Genomic DNA, 20,000 nt, shown 5'->3' with positions numbered 1-20,000 from the left:
GCATCTACGGCTTCATATTGTGCGACAATGTTCAAGGAACAGGCTATTTCCGTCCTCTTTGGAAGACTTTCTTGCTTCCCTTAATAAGTGCGTTAAAAATTAAGTATTCTCATCTTTTTTGAAGTATTTCAATGTATGAAGGACACAGTTTGTGGCTTCATCATGCGCTGTAAAAAGCTAAGCAAATAATGGAAGCCAGCTACCTTAGCGCTGCTTACCATTAAATAAATTATCAATGAATAAAAGCTATTCATTGAGCAGGTTCAGGGCTCAAACTAGTTTTCGGACGGTGGCCGGACACGATGACCGACCAAATAAATTTTTGCTCGAACAAGTCTCGTTTGTGACCGGTCAAAATATTGGGAAGAAAAGTTAACTAATCCTTGTGTAAGTTTCTATTTGTATTTTTAGAAAGGGACAAAAATCTAAGATTTACAGCTCAGGATGGTTTGTTCAAGAATGAGAGTATGAAATACCTGTCAACATGACCGGCGAGTGAAGTTTTTGGCTAGTCACGTTGCCATTCTGGCCGGACATTGTCGGTTGAGCGACCGTTATTTCGAGCCATGCGTTGTGTGTTTCTTGTTCATGTACTCTGCGATTACTTTTTACCGCCTTTCCATTTTGTCGCAGGTGCAACAAATACAGAGATAACATCAAGTGACGTCACTTTTGTCCAACTGGATTCTTGCATTTTAGACAGAATTAAACAAGAACCGATCGACTGCGATGAAGAACCAAATCTTTCACCCGTCTTTTTTCAGCAGCAAGTTGATGAAAATTCCATTTCGGAAATGCCTTGTAAACATGCAACGAACGAGGCGCACGTCGTGAAAGTAACAAAACAAGGCGATACTGGGATCGCCAGTCAAGCCACAGCTAACGAGTTACTGAGTAAAGAACCTCAAGTTGAAAGTGGTCAAGATAACATAAATCAAACACTCAACTGCTCTAGCGACAAACCATCTGAGGTAGCTGTTACAGGTGTGCGTAGAAGTTCACGTCAACGTTTTCCAGCAAGGAGACTGTCAACTGGTCGCGAAAAGACAGAACCCAACAACCAGCAAAAACAGAGTATAACTGCACGCATGCATCCAGGGAGTATCTCAGTAAAGAACGCTTCTTACCATGGGGCAAGCAACAGCACTAATTCACGCTCGCTTCGCCCATCCACTGACAAACACGAAAAGGCTGTACGAAAAACTCATGAGAGTCAAACCTCTTCAGTTCAAATTATTTCAGAGAGGATGCAGGCATTTAGAGACGTGGATAGGCAAGGTTCAAGCAATGCTAACGCACAGGATTTGCCAGACTTGGCACCGAAGAGAAAGGATATTGAAGACACGAGAACTCGATTAGTGATACGAGACTCAAATGATGTGTTCAGACGACGATTTCGAAAGGTAAAGAGTTAAAGAACGCTTAGATATATGTCAGGCAGGTAGCTCAAGAAACCTTTGGATAGCATAATGATTAACAATGTAGGTGAGTGTACTCCCCGTTCTAGACCGTTATTGGGTCCTCCGAGTGTTGGCCAAGCCTGGAGTACTCTCAGTATTTTTCTAATCTTAATACGAGCCTCTACTGTTTATCAGTGGCGGATCCAGGGGACGGGTCCGGGGGGTCCGGACCCCCATCAGACCTGACGCTTGTTTGAGGCTAAAATTCTTACATCGACAGGATCGTATATCACTTTTTAACTGGCTGATTTTTTAATGAAACGCGCGTTGCATTTTGCCACTAAAATAAATTGCAGGGATATTCAAGTAGTAATTGTTTTAGGGTACCCTCCTATGATATGTTCGCCTCTGCTTCCAAAGCAGTATTAGGGAACTTAAGATAGAGACGTTTTCGGGGCGACGGCGACCGGACTGGCAGAGCAATCCTGGAACAGAGGTAGCCGTCGCTTCCCTCCAAAATTCGAACATTAAGATCGCAGTGAACTCAGGAGGACGGCGCCTTGGAGGACTACCGAAGGGGAAAATATGGCTTCACATAAAGAAGTAAGAGAATTAATGCTTAATTGCTTGCATGCAACAACAACAACTTTATTTCAGTATTCCCACGTTAGTACGTGGTATTACCAACTATTCTAAACAATTTTCAATACATACGTTTCATTTATACGATACTCTAACGAAAAAAGTGAGCTAAAAACACACAATTAAAATATCGGAGTTCATATTTTTTGTCCGGATACTTTCATTTGGCTCGTAGGACGATTTTGTCCATGTAAAGCTCAGTTACGGTTTGCTGTTTGCCATATTGGATCAGGTTGCATCTTGACTCTGTGAAATCCGAAACATAGAAACATTATAAAGATGTAATAACAGAGCTTGGAAATCGAGCTTGAAATGTGACTCATAGAAAACAAGGACAATTTAAGGACGGTAATCTGCAAAATTCTGGTTGCTAAATGCAACAAACCTGATTGAAATGAGAGTTGAATACTCACGTTCTCGCCACAACGCCAAACAGACCAGTTGCACGTCGCCGACGGGAGCACGACGGTAATGTGGTGAGCAAGAGCATGCGCAATTTTGCACAAATCATGACGTCACGTCCGGCTGAAGTTGCCGTTGCCCCGAAAACGTCTCCATCTTAAGTTCCCTATTTCCCGCGCCAACGGCGACCGGCGACCGGCGTTCACAGATTGAGAAACACGTGGTCGTCTCTGCCTTCTCAGCTTGTCGACAATGGTTGCGACAATTCGGCCGATAGCCTCTTTCTATCAACCAGTCAAATCCAGTGAAATTTAAACTGATGAAACAGTTAACGGGGAAGAAGCTGAAGCCATGGAATGTGAAAGCGGTAATTTGGGTGGAGTGGGGAAGGGGGGGGGAAGTGTTGGCGAGAAGTAATTTCCCAGAGAAAGAAAATCAACGGTCCTTTCTGAACCAAAGTCTGGACTCCCCCCCACCCCCCTCCCCTTCAATGCATGTCCTCCAACGATTGTAAGAACTATGCATCGTGAGTCATCGTTTCGTCTCATGCTGAGCAGCCTGGCGTTTTCACGGGACAGATATTTCCGTCTCTAGTTTCCGCACAATTTTGACTTTCTGGCCTAATTTCCGCAATTAATCCGGACGACCTTCGTAGGTTTCAAATAAATGATCAGTAGCTTAACATACTCCCAACATTTCATTGGTGATTCGGAAAATAATTTTCGGTGTTTCTTGTATTTTAGGCATTGAAGGACTTGGTGGCAAAGCGGATGTTAAAGTTTCAACAGACATCTATGTACAACGAAACTGTGTCAGCTTTAAAAAAAAAGGTGGTAAATCTCGAAAGAAGAAATAGAGATTTGGAGGAAAAGGCTGAAAGACTGCAGGGGTTTATAACGAATCTTCAAAACGAGGTAGATCTATTATAAGTTATGAATTACGGTTGATAAAATAACCTTGTGAACTCCTTGTGCAGAACTGATGTTGAACGAAAGTAAATTTGTAAAATATAATTTAAACTGCTAGTTTCGATCGGAAGATCTCAACTGAAGGGAACATATTCGCGAATGAGCTGCGTGTAGTAAGCGTATTCTTTAGTTATTTATTTTTTCTATTCTCATGCACCTTGCCACCTCTGTTACTACGAACAATTTAATTATTTCAGAGACAAACCTTGCATAAAGGTATTATTTTTCAGATACGGCATTTTTTTCGAAATAAAACCGAAAGGTTCGCATAGTGATTGAATTTGTCTTAATCCTCCTTAAACAGATTACGATTACGTATTTAACGCCGAATGTTGTTTCTGTGCATTACTTAGTTCGAATCTACATGTTAATTTAGATATTATTATCTGGTAAGATATAACAGCATTCTTCTTGGACCATTTGTTTTAGAACGAGGAAGAAAGAACGCAGACTGTATCCCGAGGAACTCAAGTCTCAATGGGAATGGTAAGTTAAGACTATTTTTGTGAGTTTTGTTTGTATTTATTGAATGATTTTGGGTTGGCGATTACGGCTAAGGGTAATCTTCTCGGTAAACCGTCGGACAACGCCGTATCTTTCAGGTCTTTTGGCGAGCTTCCTATCCTTTTACACCGAGTCATTTATTCCATTTGAACACTGTATTACGAACAGACCGTAAACAGAAACGAAATTAACCCCATGGTTTAAATTTACCCCTGTTAGGCAATTGACAAAATGTTGGCTAATTTCTCCCCATAGGTGCCTTTGTAGTCCTCTCCGTCAAATCCAGGGTGCTCAACCTTTAGTTTTGTGAAAGTAACAAGGGAAAAGCATCTTATGCTGCACTCTGTGTGAAAGAGGTTTCGTTTTCTTTTGACTTTTTGAAAAGAAATGAATGGACAGAAACTTCTCTATAGGAAGATAATCGGGAGAAAAATCTATATCTGCAATAGTGCGTCTATTAATTTGGTGCTCTTTCCTTTGTTTACCCCGTAAAATTTTTGTAGATACTCAGTCGGGCTGCGGTTCCAAGTAGCCAGGCAGAGACACGTGTTCCAGTTTCCACAGACGGACAGACTATGCTGTACAGTTCCCCGGATGGACCAGTGATTGTCAGTGTCTGTGGACAACAGGTAAACAGTGCACCGCCGAGTGCTGGGTCTTCTCAAACCAATAAAGGGTGCAATATCACTCCTCAAGAGGCAGTATCAGTATCCGTTGCAATGCGTTCAGTTCAGGACAATTACCCATACCCTCAAATCCTGAATGTCTGCTCTGTTATAAGCTCTGAGTCACAGTCGGTTTTTCATCATGCACCTCAACAATTTTCTAGTAAGGATTCGTTTGTCCTTCCGGAACATCGGTTTATGGATAGTAGGTCAGGCCATAGGTCAGGCTGTAATGGAAACGAGACCACTCATATGAGAGCTACGAATGTCCACATGCCCAAACCCGGAGCCGCGTTAAATTTGTCTTCGAATACTTCTGGGACAGGAAGACAACAGAGGCTTGTTTCAAGTTACACACCTTTTCTTGCAAATCAAAAAGAGGCTCAGTCAGTTCATCGCATCGCCACTGTTCACCCTCAGCAAATATTTCCTGCCCCAGAGACTACACTACATACTGTTTCCCAGCAAAACACCCCCATGACACAAATTCAACAAAATGCGCTGCTGCCTACTAATCAGGGGGAAGCAAAAGCTGATCCAGCACGGCCTGATTCATTCAGTAAAAGCCGAGATATTAGAAGTGTCGCAAGCCTTGCTCCTCAAGGCCAGCAAGCTGTGGCCGATGCAAAGAACGATCATCCTAAAGGATGCGACAAACGGCTGAAGAACATCCCATCTGCAAAGTGTCCTCCTTCTGGTTATCGTATTAGAGAATTTCACGAACTTCTTCCGCATTCGTACCCTAATGTAAGACGCTATCATTGGGAAGAAACGCCTTTTTATAGAGCTACATCCTGTTTACGTGGGGAAACTGCTCAAGCTAGCAGGCAACAGACCAGTCAGATCGAAAGGCCATTGCGTGAATGCGTTTGTTGCCCTCCAGATACCAGTCAGCAAAACACAAGACAAGGGCAAGCTAACGTATTTCAACCGCATGTGCAACAACAGGAAAGGCCAGATTTACCTAGGGTAAATGCGCAAAGAGTTGGGACAAACGCACATTTTTCTCTCCAGCCTCAATCATTGCAGCAAGGACTACCAACCACATCCCCTTCAAACAATTCTCAGCTCAGTCGTTTTTTAGGACCAACTGCTGAAGGTTTGGCTAGACCAAGCCACCTTTCTTCTGCCAACACCATACCGGTTGCTCCGTTAAGTGCCCAGAATGGGCTACCGATTCAGTTACAAGAAGCACCAAACGGGTCGTCTCAAACATACTCGCGTTCACTGCCAACGCATCCGGAAAAGCATCTTCACTCAAATCATCCGCGGTTCCCGTTTCATCGACAGGAACATGCAATGCTATCTGGTGGTCCACATACGGAGGCTTATTGGCAGGTAAGAGGGAACGAAAAACAACTATATCATGGTGCCAACATGCAGATAGTGCCTGGAGGAGGTGATGGTAATTTAAGAAATTATTACTTACACAGCCAACGACAGCAACCACAGCAGCAAAACGTGGCACAGTTACATTTACAACAACAACACCTACATCAAAAAGAACACGAGACACAGCAGTTACAGCAACACCATCAACAACAACAAGGACGACAACAGCAACAACTTACCTTAGAACAACTGCAACAACAACAACAACAACAACAACAACGTTTTTTGATAAATCTACAATGGCGACAACAGCAACATCAACCCCAACATCGACCACAACAAGCAGTTGAACAACGCCACTGCTACCACCAAAAACAGCCACATCGACAGCAGCAACAACACCAGCTAATAAAACGGCGAGAGCAACAGTGGCAACAACAACAACCACAAAGTTCTCAGCAGCAGGTACGAGTAAATCGCTATCAACTTCAGCATGAGGAACAAAAGCAGCAGCAGCAGCAGCAGCAGCAGCAACAACAACAACAACAACAGCAACAGCCACCTTCATGGTTGGTGCATTACCAGCAGAGAGCAGAATATCTACAACCCCCAACCTCTTCTTATCAGGTGGCACAAACCAGAGTATGCTCTCAGCCACCGCCAACTACCAAATCACAATGGCCGCAGGGTTTTCATTTATTCGTACCCCCTGCACCTTCTCAAGAAACGTCCATTCCTAGGGAGTCATTTTGCTCTACAAGTAGTAATGGATCAGCAGTGGTTCAAGTTGGCTCTCAAGCATCATTGACGCAAATAAAACATGCCCGTATGGGATCGGATTTGTCTTGGCAAGGAGCAAGAGATATAACTGGTATCCAGAATGGAAATGGCATAAATATTGGACGAAACCAGAGCAACTTGGCGAATCCACTTCAAACATCGCACCAGCAGGTCGGGGTTTCTGGCAAAAACTTTACCGAGTTTTCAGCAAATGCACCACACACTTTGCAGACGGTGGTTTGTCAAGCAGGAAACATCAGCAGTCAACCCCCGCCTGACGATACCACGTGTGGAAGCATTACAACAACACCTTATGCAAATATTCCGTGTAGTTCATCCGTGGGCTCGACGTTAAAGGCATCTACCGTATATTCTGTGAGCGGTCCTTCAAGGCCTTCATCTTCACTGGATGAAACAAATAGTCGGCCTATTGTCAGCTCTGTATGTCGTGAACGGCAGGAAAATCGTACTTTTGTCATGCCCACATCCCGTTCAGGTGGATCGGTACCAGCCAAAACGTCACCGTTAGAAAGTGAGGGGGAAGTTGATTTGTCAATTAACAGTAGAGTGACTAAGAAAGACATTATGTTGAATAGACCTATTTTTCAGAGTATTGAAGACACCCCTCCACCTTTACCTGCAGAATCCGAGCGAAAAAGTCCATTTACTGACATAAACAGTACGGGCCATTCAGAAACCAAACCCGTCGCAGATGAAGGGAAAGAACTCTTTGAAACATGCTCTGTTGAACCAAGCAAAGAGACTGAGCCATGTTCTGTTACGCAAAAAGAGCTTCAGACAGATCTCGATACACCTGGGCGACAACCAAACCGAGAGGGTAAACCCTCTCAGTCCGAAATGCTGCAGGCACCTTGTTTGATTAAGCCTATTCTTACTGTCCAGGAAAGTGATAACGGTATCGTTTTATCGTGGGATTTACAAAATAGAGAAAATGAATCCAAGGTGAAAAAGTATGAGTTGTTTGCCATGTCATCCTCTACTGAAACTACTTCGTCGAACTGCTGGGACCTCCTTGGTCTTGTAGACGCTCTTGATCTTCCAATGGCGTGTACCTTAAATCAGTTTTTGCCCGGCGCTTCTTATTCCTTTACCGTTCGTGCTCTTACATTAGATGATCGCTGTGGAATGTTTAGTGATCCTTGTTCGGTTACATTTAATGGATCACTACTGACAGTGACTGAGAAAAAGTAGTGGTCTACGGTAGTTAACGTTATTTTTTAGGCCTAGAGCGTATTTCCAGATATGATCTTGCTGTACGTGTGGAGGAGAAAAAAAAATATTTCAGCGGCTGTTCTTGTTATATTATGAATTACAGTAGAGCGCAGCTGTTTAAAAGTTACGGTTCTGTTGTATTTCAGAGATCTTTGAGTAGAATGTTTTCTCAATTTTTCTCATATTTTTCTGTTTTGTTGATGCTTCCGGCTCGCGAAAGAGAGTTAAAAATTTCGCGCTTCGCACTAGAATTTTTGATCAATGATAAATCACTGCTGTTCATGTTTAACATTACATAGATAAAAAATGTATATTTTTCATTAGTTTGCTGATGGACCTTTTGTAAATGGTACTTTTGTAATTCATATTTTGTTTAGAAGAAAGGTGGGTTAATATAAATAATTTTCTTATTCAAATAGACTGTCTATTTCTTCTTCCATGCACAGCACTGCACAGTTTAGTTGGACATGACGCTAAAGTTATTGTTGTTGTTTTGTTTGATTTTGTTGTTGTCGTTGTTTCTTTTTCTTTTTTCGATGTTTGAAAATACTGATTTTATCAATTTGCTCGAAATGTTACCATTTAGTTTGTTGGTACTGCGCGCGCGGTCCGCGTGGTGGTGTTTAATTTTTCATCTTTGTCATAGAGGGTCAAAAGCCTTTATATAAGCTAGACAAAAACTGAAACTGACTTCCTTCTAATCCTTACAGAATTCGTTAAAATTAAGAATTGTTGATATTTTTTCAAATTTCCACATTGTTAAATATTATGCCAGTCACTTTTTCCATTCCAGATTATTTGCCAAATTTTGGCACCTGTCGTCTATACCTGATAGTTCTTTGTCAACCGCTTTACATTAGTTATAGCGCTTTTCCTATGTGTGAGAAAAATATTATAGCCAGTCTCAATATCTTTGCAAATTTCATCTGACAGAAATTTGCAAATAAAAGCTTGAAGTAAAGAGGTTGACCGATGTTTTGGGGGCTATTTTTGGCAAAATAAAAACCGTAACTGATGCATTTCCTGGGTTACTGATGGTTTAAAAGGAAATGGATTATAATTCTTCTAATGTAATGATCATCAGTTAGATCACTGTCAATCTGCGGTTAAACCAGCAATTAAAATACATCATTGCTAAAAACTGTGTTTTGCCCTTTAAAAAATGGGTTTACTTAAACCATGAAGGCAGATTTGGTTTTAACAGCGGCTCTAGAACAAAGTCGAACTCAAAAGGAAAACTCTACCTTTTAATCCTGCCTCGGGGAGTATATATTTTGTGTCTGCTGGAAAACAATGGAGAAATTGCTGCCAGGGTAATAATCTATAAAAGGCCTTTGGTTTGCCGACCACAAATTCAGTCAACAGCCACCTTTGACTCCGATCCGGTGATCAACATATGATAATCCGTGGACAGACAGCTGACAGAAAAAATTATACATGATAAACAAATAAAAGAAACAAATGAAATAGGGGAAGACACTAAACCAAAGTGTACTCCTCATACTAACAATACTTCGGCGTTGGTACTGTTGTATGCACTTACTTAGAACTACACGAATATCTTTGTTTCTGTCCCCATAGTAAATTAAACACAGAGTGGCCCAGGCCATCCTAAATTCTGGATGGTATACCGTGTTTACGGTTACTCAGGTTTTTGCTCGCAAAACGTCTGTTTGGTCATTCAAATGCCATGCGAAAAGTTATCTGTTGACTGCAGCTTTTTTGAGAGGTTCAGATTCTAATGAAAATCGCTGTATGACTCTAATTTAACAAATGTTGCAGTCAATTTTTTTTAGTGAAACAGTTTCCACGACCTTCAAGTATATATCATTTGCTCAGTTACGTTAATGGAATTCAGTTATTGTTTTTAAAAACCTGTTTCTGAAAAGAAGGCTTTGCTTGAGAGCAAAAGTGACAGAAGGTACCTGGAAAAACCGCTTTTGACATGCAAATTTATTTTGACTTAGTTCAAAATATGTTTCCAATAATTGTAAATTATCTGACTACGGTCTATTGTTATTTAAAAGTTTGTAATAACCAGAATATGTTACGAACAACAATCCTAGGAAGACCATCAAGACATTTTCTTCTGAATATATTTTTTACAATATATACAAACATCAACTGAGGCGAAAAAACACTGAGTACAAAGTTGGTTAAAAAATAAATACACGTAAATAAGCCTACGATATTTGCGGAACTCCGAGTTTCAATGGCACGTGAATGAACTGACAGATCAACCAAAAAACAATTAAACTGCTTCTTTTTTTCTTAGCATCGGTGTATTCACGTGTTAGAGTGACAATTTTCGGAACTTGGTTACAACAATGCGACATCATGAGATCTTACTCAGGATAGAACTTGTCTTTTCATTCACTTCTGCCGTCTACAATCGTACTTTCTTCACCTAATTATATATTTCTTTAAATTTTTACACTTCTATTTTATATTAAAGTAAGTTACGTCTCTTTACTGCGAGTATTGGGCCACCTCGGAGTCTATCAACAAACGTTCAGGTCGATTGCATCCTGGGTTGGTGTTTTTCCTTCTATCAACCACACGTGCATTTGAATTACAATAGAAATGTAAAGGCGCTTAAAATACAATAAACGCCATGCAGCTATTCCGCTGCTTTGAGGACTTTCAAAAAAGCGAAGATTTAATAAACTTGTTCCTCAAAATAGAAATTTTTGGTATTTCCGCCCGTTCAAAAGAAATTTTAACAAAATTAAGGGTTCTAAAAACCCCTCTTGCTTTCTCCGAAATGAAGAGAACGAGGTCTCAACTATTGAGTGAATTGAACTGTACATATGTGCGTTATTTACAAATAAGTCAGTGTTAATTTAACTCATGAATCAAGGTTTACATTTGAGCTTTTGCAGCTCTAAAAGTAAATCTGTTTCAGAGTGAGTTTCGCTAGGGCGCATGTCATGTCTCAGTAACAAATGATAATAAAAAACAAGATTCCATTTTTTTGTCCTCATCAACATGCTTTTCTTTTGTGTTTGTCTGCAGAAGCTCTTGAAGCAGGCCTTATTGAACTCCAAATCGCAATTTTCTGAGGCGGCTGTGGTTCGACTGTATACTAAAATCCCACTAAAATTGTTCCGTGTCTGAATCTGTGAAAAAAGTTGTTATTATAAAAGGTATCACCCTAAGACGTGACATATAGCGCCTCGCTAATTTCAAAACATGCATTTGAGATGAGATAATGTGATTACAAATACTTGCGAAGGTTTCGTTCCGCTTTGGCCATCACTCGTTCAAAGATTTACTTGGAGGGCGTTGTGGTTGCCAGCTCCTTGTCATCTTTTCCTAAGAGGGTCAGTTGTATGTGTGTACAAGAAAATACCCATGGGATACAATTACCTGTCGCCAGACAAAGATGGTTTTTTTTAGCCATTGTTGTGTTTGCACATGGAACTGTGAGTGCACGTGACTAAGTGAAAGTAATGTTTTGTAGATCGATCTTTCGTTGGCACCACCGACACAAATCGTGGCTGTTAGCTAGTCAGATCATCAAGCTGTATACGACCGCGCTCTTGGACAGTTGTTGTTCACGAAGTGTCGTCTGCGCCAGGTTCGTCCTTCGCGGTCCCTCCTTAAAAACCCAGAATCTCTTGCTCGCTCGCGATGGATTTCCGCGAGGTTTCGACTCTGCACTCTTCCTTTTGCTTTTTGTTCCTCATCCTCCAGTATATCATCGAGATTTGGTTCGTACGAAGAGTGTCGACGAATCCTTCCACCCTTAACTTGAGGAGGAGGTACGCGGCTTTTCATGCCCTCAACTGCAGCCTGGTTTGCTTCCATGCTTTGACTGAGAATCTCGACATCTTCCTTCGAACTTTTGCGAGCACAACCCTTCTCCACATCCGCGCGATGTGTTTCTTTCCATTCATTCATGGAGACAGGTTTGTCTGTAATAAACAGCATCGTCCCCCAATCGACGGATCCAGAATTTCCAGCAATTTTCCGTTTTCTGCACCTTCTGTAATGATCACGTACGCACTGTTCACCCTCTGCGATAACGCCACTTGAGAAAACAAGAAGGCACAATCTTGTTTACATCGCCTTCATTTCACGTGCTATAAATATTAAATAGGAGGGCGAAACTCGAATGACGGGTGTCAACATTTGAATGACAAACATGGCAACCAGCGAAAATTATTTTCAAAATTTAAGCTTCCATTGAAAAAGTAAATTATCTGAGTGGATAAATTTTAATGGCTTAATACAATAAGGACGAATTTTATTGGTCGCCTTAGAAAGCGCGATGACAAGTTCGTTTTGCCCTGTTTAAAATAATAAAAAATACGAGATCAAGCCATTCTCCATATTCCATTTATGATAATACAAAATAGAAAAAAAAATGCAGTTAATGAAGTGTAACACATACATCATCGATCGAGAAACATTTTATTGAGTAACGAAATAGCTGTAAGTTTGCCGTGAAGACGAGAAAATAATGCATGTAACTATAAATAATGTTTTTTTTAGAACGACAGTCAAGCAAAGCAGGTGAATAACAAAAACCAAAAAAGTTATGAATTGAAATAGAGTACAATAAAACAAACCACGTACGCTATAGAAGTGCTAAATCGTTAAGTACATATAAGACTTTTAACAGTTGACGATTGGAACAACTATCTGTCTGTTGAGCCCATTAACAAAACATCAAAAATACGCCTTTACAAAAAGTGAAATTATCATACGAGGATGATATGACAGAACGTGTCGAAACTGTATTGTGAAAAAATACAATTCGTTGTCAGTCAGATATAATAGACGTCTTTCAGTTTTATTGAATACTCTGTTAATTTTCCTAAAAACATTATGAATTCGCAACTGCAAAGTGGCGTTCAATTCTTGAATACAAAAGTATGTTTTTAAATATTATTTTAAAAATTGCAGAGTGGAGTGACAGTCCATTCAGTGTACCGACTCCTTTCTTGATCAAAAGAGGTCACTGATAATTATATTGCCTACCAAGTTTCACCGCTACGTTCATTTTAATAATGACACTCAAGAATTTGTTCGAGGTCCGGTTGGTGAATAGTCTAGGATCCTTACCTCACCCGCCGATGCTTTTTATTCCTGTAACAAACAAGACGGCAAGCGAAAATAACTTAATCAGTATGTTTTAAAAACAAATTTCACCATTCGGCAGCTGATTCGATTCATTTTTGTATTGCGTAATATTGTATATTGTAAGCGTTTAAGTATGACAACATGGCCAAAATTTTCAAGTGAAGTGGCATGTGACTTAACTTCGAATGAACCATTTCAGTAAACGTCTGATTTTAAAAAATACTTACCCCCCATCCCATCGCCGCTTTGCGTAAAACTGGCCGAACTGGAGCTTGTCAGCCAATCAGAGGGCTCAAATGCCATTATTTACTGGTCCATAAGACGCCAAGTGTGTTTTATTTACCTTTGCTTTGGAAATAATAAACGTTTCGTTACGAGGTAAAGAAAATCCTTCTTTCATCATGCTCATAATCAGTTCATTTTAAACACAGATATATAAACAGGCAAAAAATTATTAATTAATACCCCAGAACAATTTCATAGACCTAAATTTCACGATTTCAGAAGGAAAAAAGTCGCATAATCAGCCCCTGACGAATCAATATCACTTTTAAAACCGTTTGGCACGAAATGTTTTCTTTGGCAGGGAGGTGTGCCAGACGATATAAAATAAACATCTTGTCGGTGTTTCAGTTGTTCTAGTTATTGATACACTCTGTTTGCGTCACACGCTATTAATTATCCTTCTTAAATTTGATTAGACAAAGATTTCTTAGACAAGATCTCATTGTGTTGTGACCTTTGCCTTTGTTTGTACCGCGATGTCGACAAAATATAATCCATAAGGACGAAAAGAAAACAACGCTCTCTGACAATGCAACAGGGTTGTTGTTGACATTGAGCCGAACGTGAATGAACGCGTAGCATACCAAAAATAATTCGCTGCAGTTTCAGACTTAACGTTTGCGTTCAAGTGTTTCACCACAGGCACCCCAATCTTGGTACATTGCACACGTTAGAGAAGTTCTATCAAACTGTGAAGGCAGTAACAGACGAAACCCATGCATAACCCGGGTAATGGGCCTGGGGGGGTTACTTGGGTTAAGTTTTGCTGAGTATTTGCCGCTGGCCTCTCAGAAACCCTACCCCATTATTTTATAGTCTATTCTGTTACCATATTATAGATCTCATCTTAGTCACTTTTGGCAAAAAGTAATTTTTGCAATCGCACCTTACTCACTCTCTGTTTATGCATCTATAAAGCTTTTTAACTAAGTCACCCTGAAATGAGCTGACACTCTTGTTAAACTTCATGTGGTGTAAATCTTTCTATTTTTTAATCCCCACACACTGAATTTTCTGACCCCCAAATCCTGAAAATGTGCGACCCCATTCTAGTAACTCTTATAAAAAAGCAACCCCATAAAAGTCAATCCAGTCGTGAAAATGCGACCCCATCCAGCGACATATACCCATCAGCTTACTACTAGGAAGTACCCCCCCCCCCCCCCCTCCAGGGGTTATGGGCTCTTGACAAAACACATTGATTTTGTAGATTTTTTGGCTAGTATTTTTTAAAACTTTTTCTTAGTCATCAGCCGCTCCTGTCATCATGTTATTTTCGCGAAAGTGATTTAATTTGGTTTTGCGCTAGTTGGGAACGCTTACTTTGAGAGGGATGCAAAGTTCTAAACTAGGTCTGTGAAGGGGGTACCATTTGACAATAAAAGGTTATACGAAAGCGGTCCCTTTCTGTCAAAAATAAAAGGTTCAGGGGTTGGACCGTAGGGTGAAGCCTCCCTATATAATTTTTTTTTGAGTATGCCCTTCCCCCCGGGCCGAGCTGTCGTAGTCGTCTTCGACGCAGCTGTTGTTTTGTTGCTTGAATAGTCACGCAACGGGTACTGAGTACAGCAGCGGTGTGATTTGGGCTTTGCCGCTATTTAATAACACGATAGAATCATCCACCAGGTTGTATCATTGGAATACGGAACGACTTTATCCAGCATGCATGGAAAAATGGATAACACACAAATTATGAGGGGGTACTAGATGGTCGTATTACACCATCAATACTACACTGGTTTGAAGTTTTACGAGAAAAAAATAACTCCAGTTTAATAACAAACTCTCAGTTATACGCTCTAATCTTCCAATCGAATTTAAATTTTTCACTATACTAAGGCCACACTAGACAAGTACTGAACACACTAGACAAGTACTCAATCTAGTGAAAGCACTTTCATGGACCAGTTTAGCAGTCATTCAAAATCTACCGTTTTTTCACCTTCGATATTTTTAGTTCACTTCATTTTATTCCGAATTCATGAAATAGGAAAAGAAAAAAAAAATGATTGGAAATGTCTTCCTTCGAGGAGTGTTCCACTATTTATTGTTGAGTTTTTTCGACCTACATGTACATGTACCTGCGTCTCTCGTCGAGAGAAAGACGTCTCGGCACTAGGCCGGCAGTACATGTACTCCAAACAAGGTTACGTCGATTTTCTCCCGGGGAAAAGCACGTCGATAAAAATTTTAGTTGCGCTAGCTTTAATAAAGACATAGCAAACTGAGAAAACAGATTAAGCCTGAGAAAACGGCTGGCATTTCGGCAGCGACGGTTTTCCCGCAAAATGACGTCTGGGAAAGGAGGGCAGAATCCATACGATGACACGTCACTATCCAGATCTGGGTAGTGCTCTTTTTTGATAGGTTGAAGCAAGTTTTCAACCAATCAGAAGCACTGCCCAGCTCAGGATAGTAACACGTCATCAGTGGGGAATTTCTGTGCTCGTTCCTCAGACCGCATTTCGCGGGGAAACCATGCAGCGGTGGCGTCGCCAAATGTCGGCCGGTTTTTTCGGGCTTAAAAATCAGTGATAACAAGTTCAGCAGGTAGTGGCTAGCCCCAGATTGTGGACAGAGGAGACGCAGAGATCAGAAAGGGAGCCCCAAGAAAGGCTGTGAAATCATAGGCACCTGCTCAAAGAAGAAATGAATATTCAGGTTAGAATGCAACTGGAAACTGTAAAAATCAGCTCAAGGTTGGAAAACCCCAGATAAATCATCTGTGGAGGTCCGTTCTGGTCAAAATCATGACAATAAAATTGCACCGCAAGTCATTCTTAATCCTACTGCAGCAGCTATTATGGACCTGTTGTGTATTTTTGTCATCACTAAATTAAACAATACTTTTTTCAGCGTGTTAGTAATTATTTTTAGCAACATGAATTATTTTTGTTATAATTATACGAACATTTTTTTCACTCATACCACGAATTATTTTTCAGTGGTACTTCGAATTATTTTTCTTATGTGTATCGATCGAGAATTATTTTTTCATTGGGCGAAGAGTTTTTCGCGGTATCGCGAATTTATCTTTTAGCCTACAATGCATTGCGGCCTTGCAGCTGAAGGGAACTCATACCACGAATTATTTTTCTTATGTGTATCGATCGAGAATTATTTTTTTATTGGGCGGAGAGTTTTTTTTCGCGGTATCGCGAATTTATCTTTTAGCCTACAATGCATTGCGGCCTTGCAGCTGAAGGGAACTGGTTCGAGTGTTTGATTTCCTTGGCGAGCATTTTGAAAACTGTGCAATCGGCGGAGTGCTTTCAAAGAGAATGCAAAGGCGAAACATTTTCAGGGAAAGAAACGAAAAAGGTTTCCATCTTTTCTTTCAAAATCTGAGAGGAGCCAGTGGTCTGTGCGAAAATGATGAGGTTTTCTGGACCGAAGAATTAATAGAGGAGACTATGAAGCGACTTCAAGACTCCTACACACGAAAATATCTACCCAAATGAACAGTTCCCTACCCAATCTCATACCTCGAGTCCCGTACTACACACGCTGGCATGGCTTTCGTAACGAAGGCGCTGAATATGAGAGCGTTCCCTACTCTGAAGATCAGGAAGAAGCTCCCGATTCTAATCCAGACGGGCGGGCACAACAAGCAGAGCCAGATGGACTCGAGGTAGAAGACCTTCGCCGAGTGCTAGTGAGAATAGACCTCCCTCAGCTCACTAACTGGGAAATTCGATTGAATTATATTATGGCATTATTGGCTATCTCACGTATCTTCCGTTGGACAGGCTCATTCATCTCCGAATATTAAAAATATAATATTAGAAATCAGGAATTATTGCCATCGCAAAGGCACTGAAGCCAGTCCCCGTCAATCACAAGCCCGCAATGTATTGTAGGTCAAAGAAAATAGATAAGCTGCACCGCGAAAAATAATTATCAGCACAATGAAAAAACAATTCTTAACACTTGAGGTAAAAAAAAAATTCGCAATACCACTAAAAAAATAGTTCGTTGTACGAAAGAAAAATTTTTTCAATAGGACTTTATACAAAAAAAAAATAACTGCACTTAATAATAAAATAATTCAAGCGGCTAAAAATAATCAGCAACACGCTAAAAAAAGGATTGTGTTGTGATCACAAAAATTCACAACGGGTCCATGATAAGTGATGTACTGACAAAAAAAATTGACTTACGGTGCAGTTATCAAAACCGATTTTGACCAGGACGGGCCTCCATAGAAATCAGTCTTAATGTATGTTTGATAAATAAGTTTTACACGTTTAGATAATTAACTAAGCTGTACTTCCTAGGTTGAATTGCGTTGTACTGAATTCTCGGTCAGTACCAATCAAAGTTACTCGGGGCTAAGTTGGTCTTTCCTGTTAAGTTTGCAGGGGTTAAAATTTAATTCTGGGGATTAAATCAAAAGCCAAGAGCGTCACGCAACAACATTTCAGCTGCTCCTTGAGGAATGAGCCCGCACTCCAAAACGGAACCAGCGACTGGTAATCCTTTCCCACAGCAAACACGATTTTCATTTATTATTGTTCCACGGAGATAATATCTTTTACCTAAGAAAATGGGCCCTCTCATTTTCTAAGGGAAAATCACAGGGGATGAGGTTGATATCCAGCTACTTCTCTTTTTCTTTCTCTTTCTCAGTTCCTTAAAATCTTCAGATCATTCGACGTTTCCTTGTTTTTTGTTTTAGTTCTCTTCTTGTTCAGAAAATGCATCACATGTTCGTCACTTACCACCACGCTTGACCACGAAAGAGGGGGGCGTAAGGGTTTGCGGTATTGCGGTATTGGGTTATTTTTGGTGCGGTGTTGCGGTAATTTTTATTTCAAACTACGGTGTTGCGGTTTTCAGAGTCCAAGCGGTGTGCGGAGAGTTTAAATTTTATGTCGCGGTAGTCGGTGAAAAATCGTTGTGTCTCGGTGATCTGCTTCTTTTTCATGACAAGAAGGTCTCCCTAGCTAGCCTGTGTGACCCGCGTGTCTTCCTATAGTTGCACAGTCGGGGATCGTATATTGCGCAAACAGTCCAGACAAATGGTATGGCTTGTAATTTCAGTTAATACTTGATATGATTAACGACATTAACTTTTTTATCCAATGATACGTAAACATGTCACATTATTTATGACCTCATGGACCTTGTGGGAATAGTCAGCTCGGTTAATATTATACGTAAACGTATACATGTAATGAACAAAATTAAACGAGTGCGATGATCTTATGTTTATCGCACGCTTGACTTCGACGCATCTTGACGTGGAAACACTTACATAGAAGTGTTCAGTTTCTATTTGAACGGAGGATTTGTAGTATTAATAAAGTCAACTTTTTGCCATTAATTTGTAACTGAAGTTTCGGTATTTGGCTAATTTTTGATGCGGTATTGCGGCATTCTCGCGCTACCATGTGCGGTATTGCGGTATTCGTACCTCCCTTACGCCCCCCTCACGAAACCTTTAATCGACGATTATTAATTCTAGCTCTAGCTTTCCAACCGAATTAACACAACCTCGTCCCAACGGCTCGGTTGCCGCGCCTTTTTCTGGCGATAGCCTGCATTATTGATGACCAAATTGTTATTTTATTTGTCGATTGCCACATCCTCCCCCCCCCCCCCCCCCCCCCCCCTCCACAATGTCTTTTCAAGTCCCGCCCGAGAAGTGATTGTCATTTGGAGTCTGGATTGGAGTGAAGTCAATATTGCATTTTGAATCATTCAGTGTTAAATATTAACCTGAGGAGAATAGTTACTTTAACATATACCAAACCATGGAAATAGCGGGCTGGAAATGATAAACTTTATTTAAAAAGGAGCGAAAAATCCTTTTTCTACTCTGAATGCTTTTTACCCTACATATATATCCCTTGCACAGCCGGAAACTGAGACCTCTATACAAGAACAAACCAACCATGTAAAGACATGCAAATCGTGACACACCCTTAACGAGAACGAGGCCGAAATTTCTATCTAGAAACTGGTCTAACCTGAATTGTTGTTTGGGTTAATGCAGTGTCTTTTGATACGCTTGTGATTACTTTTAATCTCAAGATCATAACCATTCTTTTGCTACGTGGTGTTTATCTCAGGAGTCATTACGAAATTTACGTACCACAGCGGTTGAGGTATGAGGAAATTAACCAAAAATTTCTGTTTGCTCAACAGGTTGGGAACTGCCTGGATAAGGAGCGTAATCACATCCCGAAAGCAGTGTCACAGTTTCCCTGACAGAAGTGTCGCCATGATTTAGATCTTGGGCGTGTAAAGCTTTACCTTTGCAAACACTTTAGGCTAAAAAATGGAATTAATCTTCACAACAAAAGCTTGCTTCAAGAAGAATTAACCGTTTCTTTAAGTAAAAGGAAGGCAGAGTGGAACGTCGTGCACAGGTCGACAAATTTTGTGCAATTAATTGTTACATGTTACTTACCATACATGATAGAACCTCTTTCGACACTTTTGTTGAGTAGCCATGCTTTACATAATAGTTTTGAAATCTCATTTTAGAACAAAGCCAAGAAATATGCCCCTGGATACAGTTCTGTGCCTGGATACCTCGTCCTCCATGGGCATTAACAATAATGAAGGTATGAACCAGCTCAAGGCTGCAGCCTCGAAGTTTCTTGATGGAGTGGAAGACACTGCAAGACAAGCGGGTTTAAAGGTATCAATTGCTATTAAAATACAAATACAAATAAACAAGTACCGCAATAATT

General features: G+C 40.5%; 2 protein-coding genes across 2 annotated transcripts in view; both read left to right on the top strand.

Moving 5' to 3' along the window:
- LOC140924877 (uncharacterized) overlaps positions 1–8,342 on the top strand; it is a 15,356-nt gene extending 7,014 nt beyond the window's left edge. The window contains exons 4-7 of the mRNA XM_073374872.1: positions 634–1,403; positions 3,188–3,358; positions 3,842–3,898; positions 4,420–8,342. Coding sequence (XP_073230973.1) covers positions 634–1,403; positions 3,188–3,358; positions 3,842–3,898; positions 4,420–7,905 — 4,484 coding nt within the window. The 3' untranslated portion in view covers positions 7,906–8,342. The remainder of the gene's footprint in view (positions 1–633; positions 1,404–3,187; positions 3,359–3,841; positions 3,899–4,419) is intronic.
- An 11,003-nt stretch (positions 8,343–19,345) lies between these two features.
- Positions 19,346–20,000, top strand: part of LOC140927410 (uncharacterized) — a 28,250-nt gene continuing 27,595 nt past the window's right edge. Inside the window, exons 1-2 of the mRNA XM_073377049.1 lie at positions 19,346–19,409; positions 19,792–19,948. Of these exons, the coding sequence (XP_073233150.1) occupies positions 19,808–19,948 (141 nt within the window). The 5' untranslated portion in view covers positions 19,346–19,409; positions 19,792–19,807. The remainder of the gene's footprint in view (positions 19,410–19,791; positions 19,949–20,000) is intronic.

The sequence above is a fragment of the Porites lutea genome, chromosome 2, assembly GCF_958299795.1.
Source record: "Porites lutea chromosome 2, jaPorLute2.1, whole genome shotgun sequence".
Taxonomy (NCBI): Eukaryota; Metazoa; Cnidaria; class Anthozoa; order Scleractinia; family Poritidae; genus Porites; species Porites lutea.
This window is presented reverse-complemented; position numbering and strand designations above follow the sequence as displayed.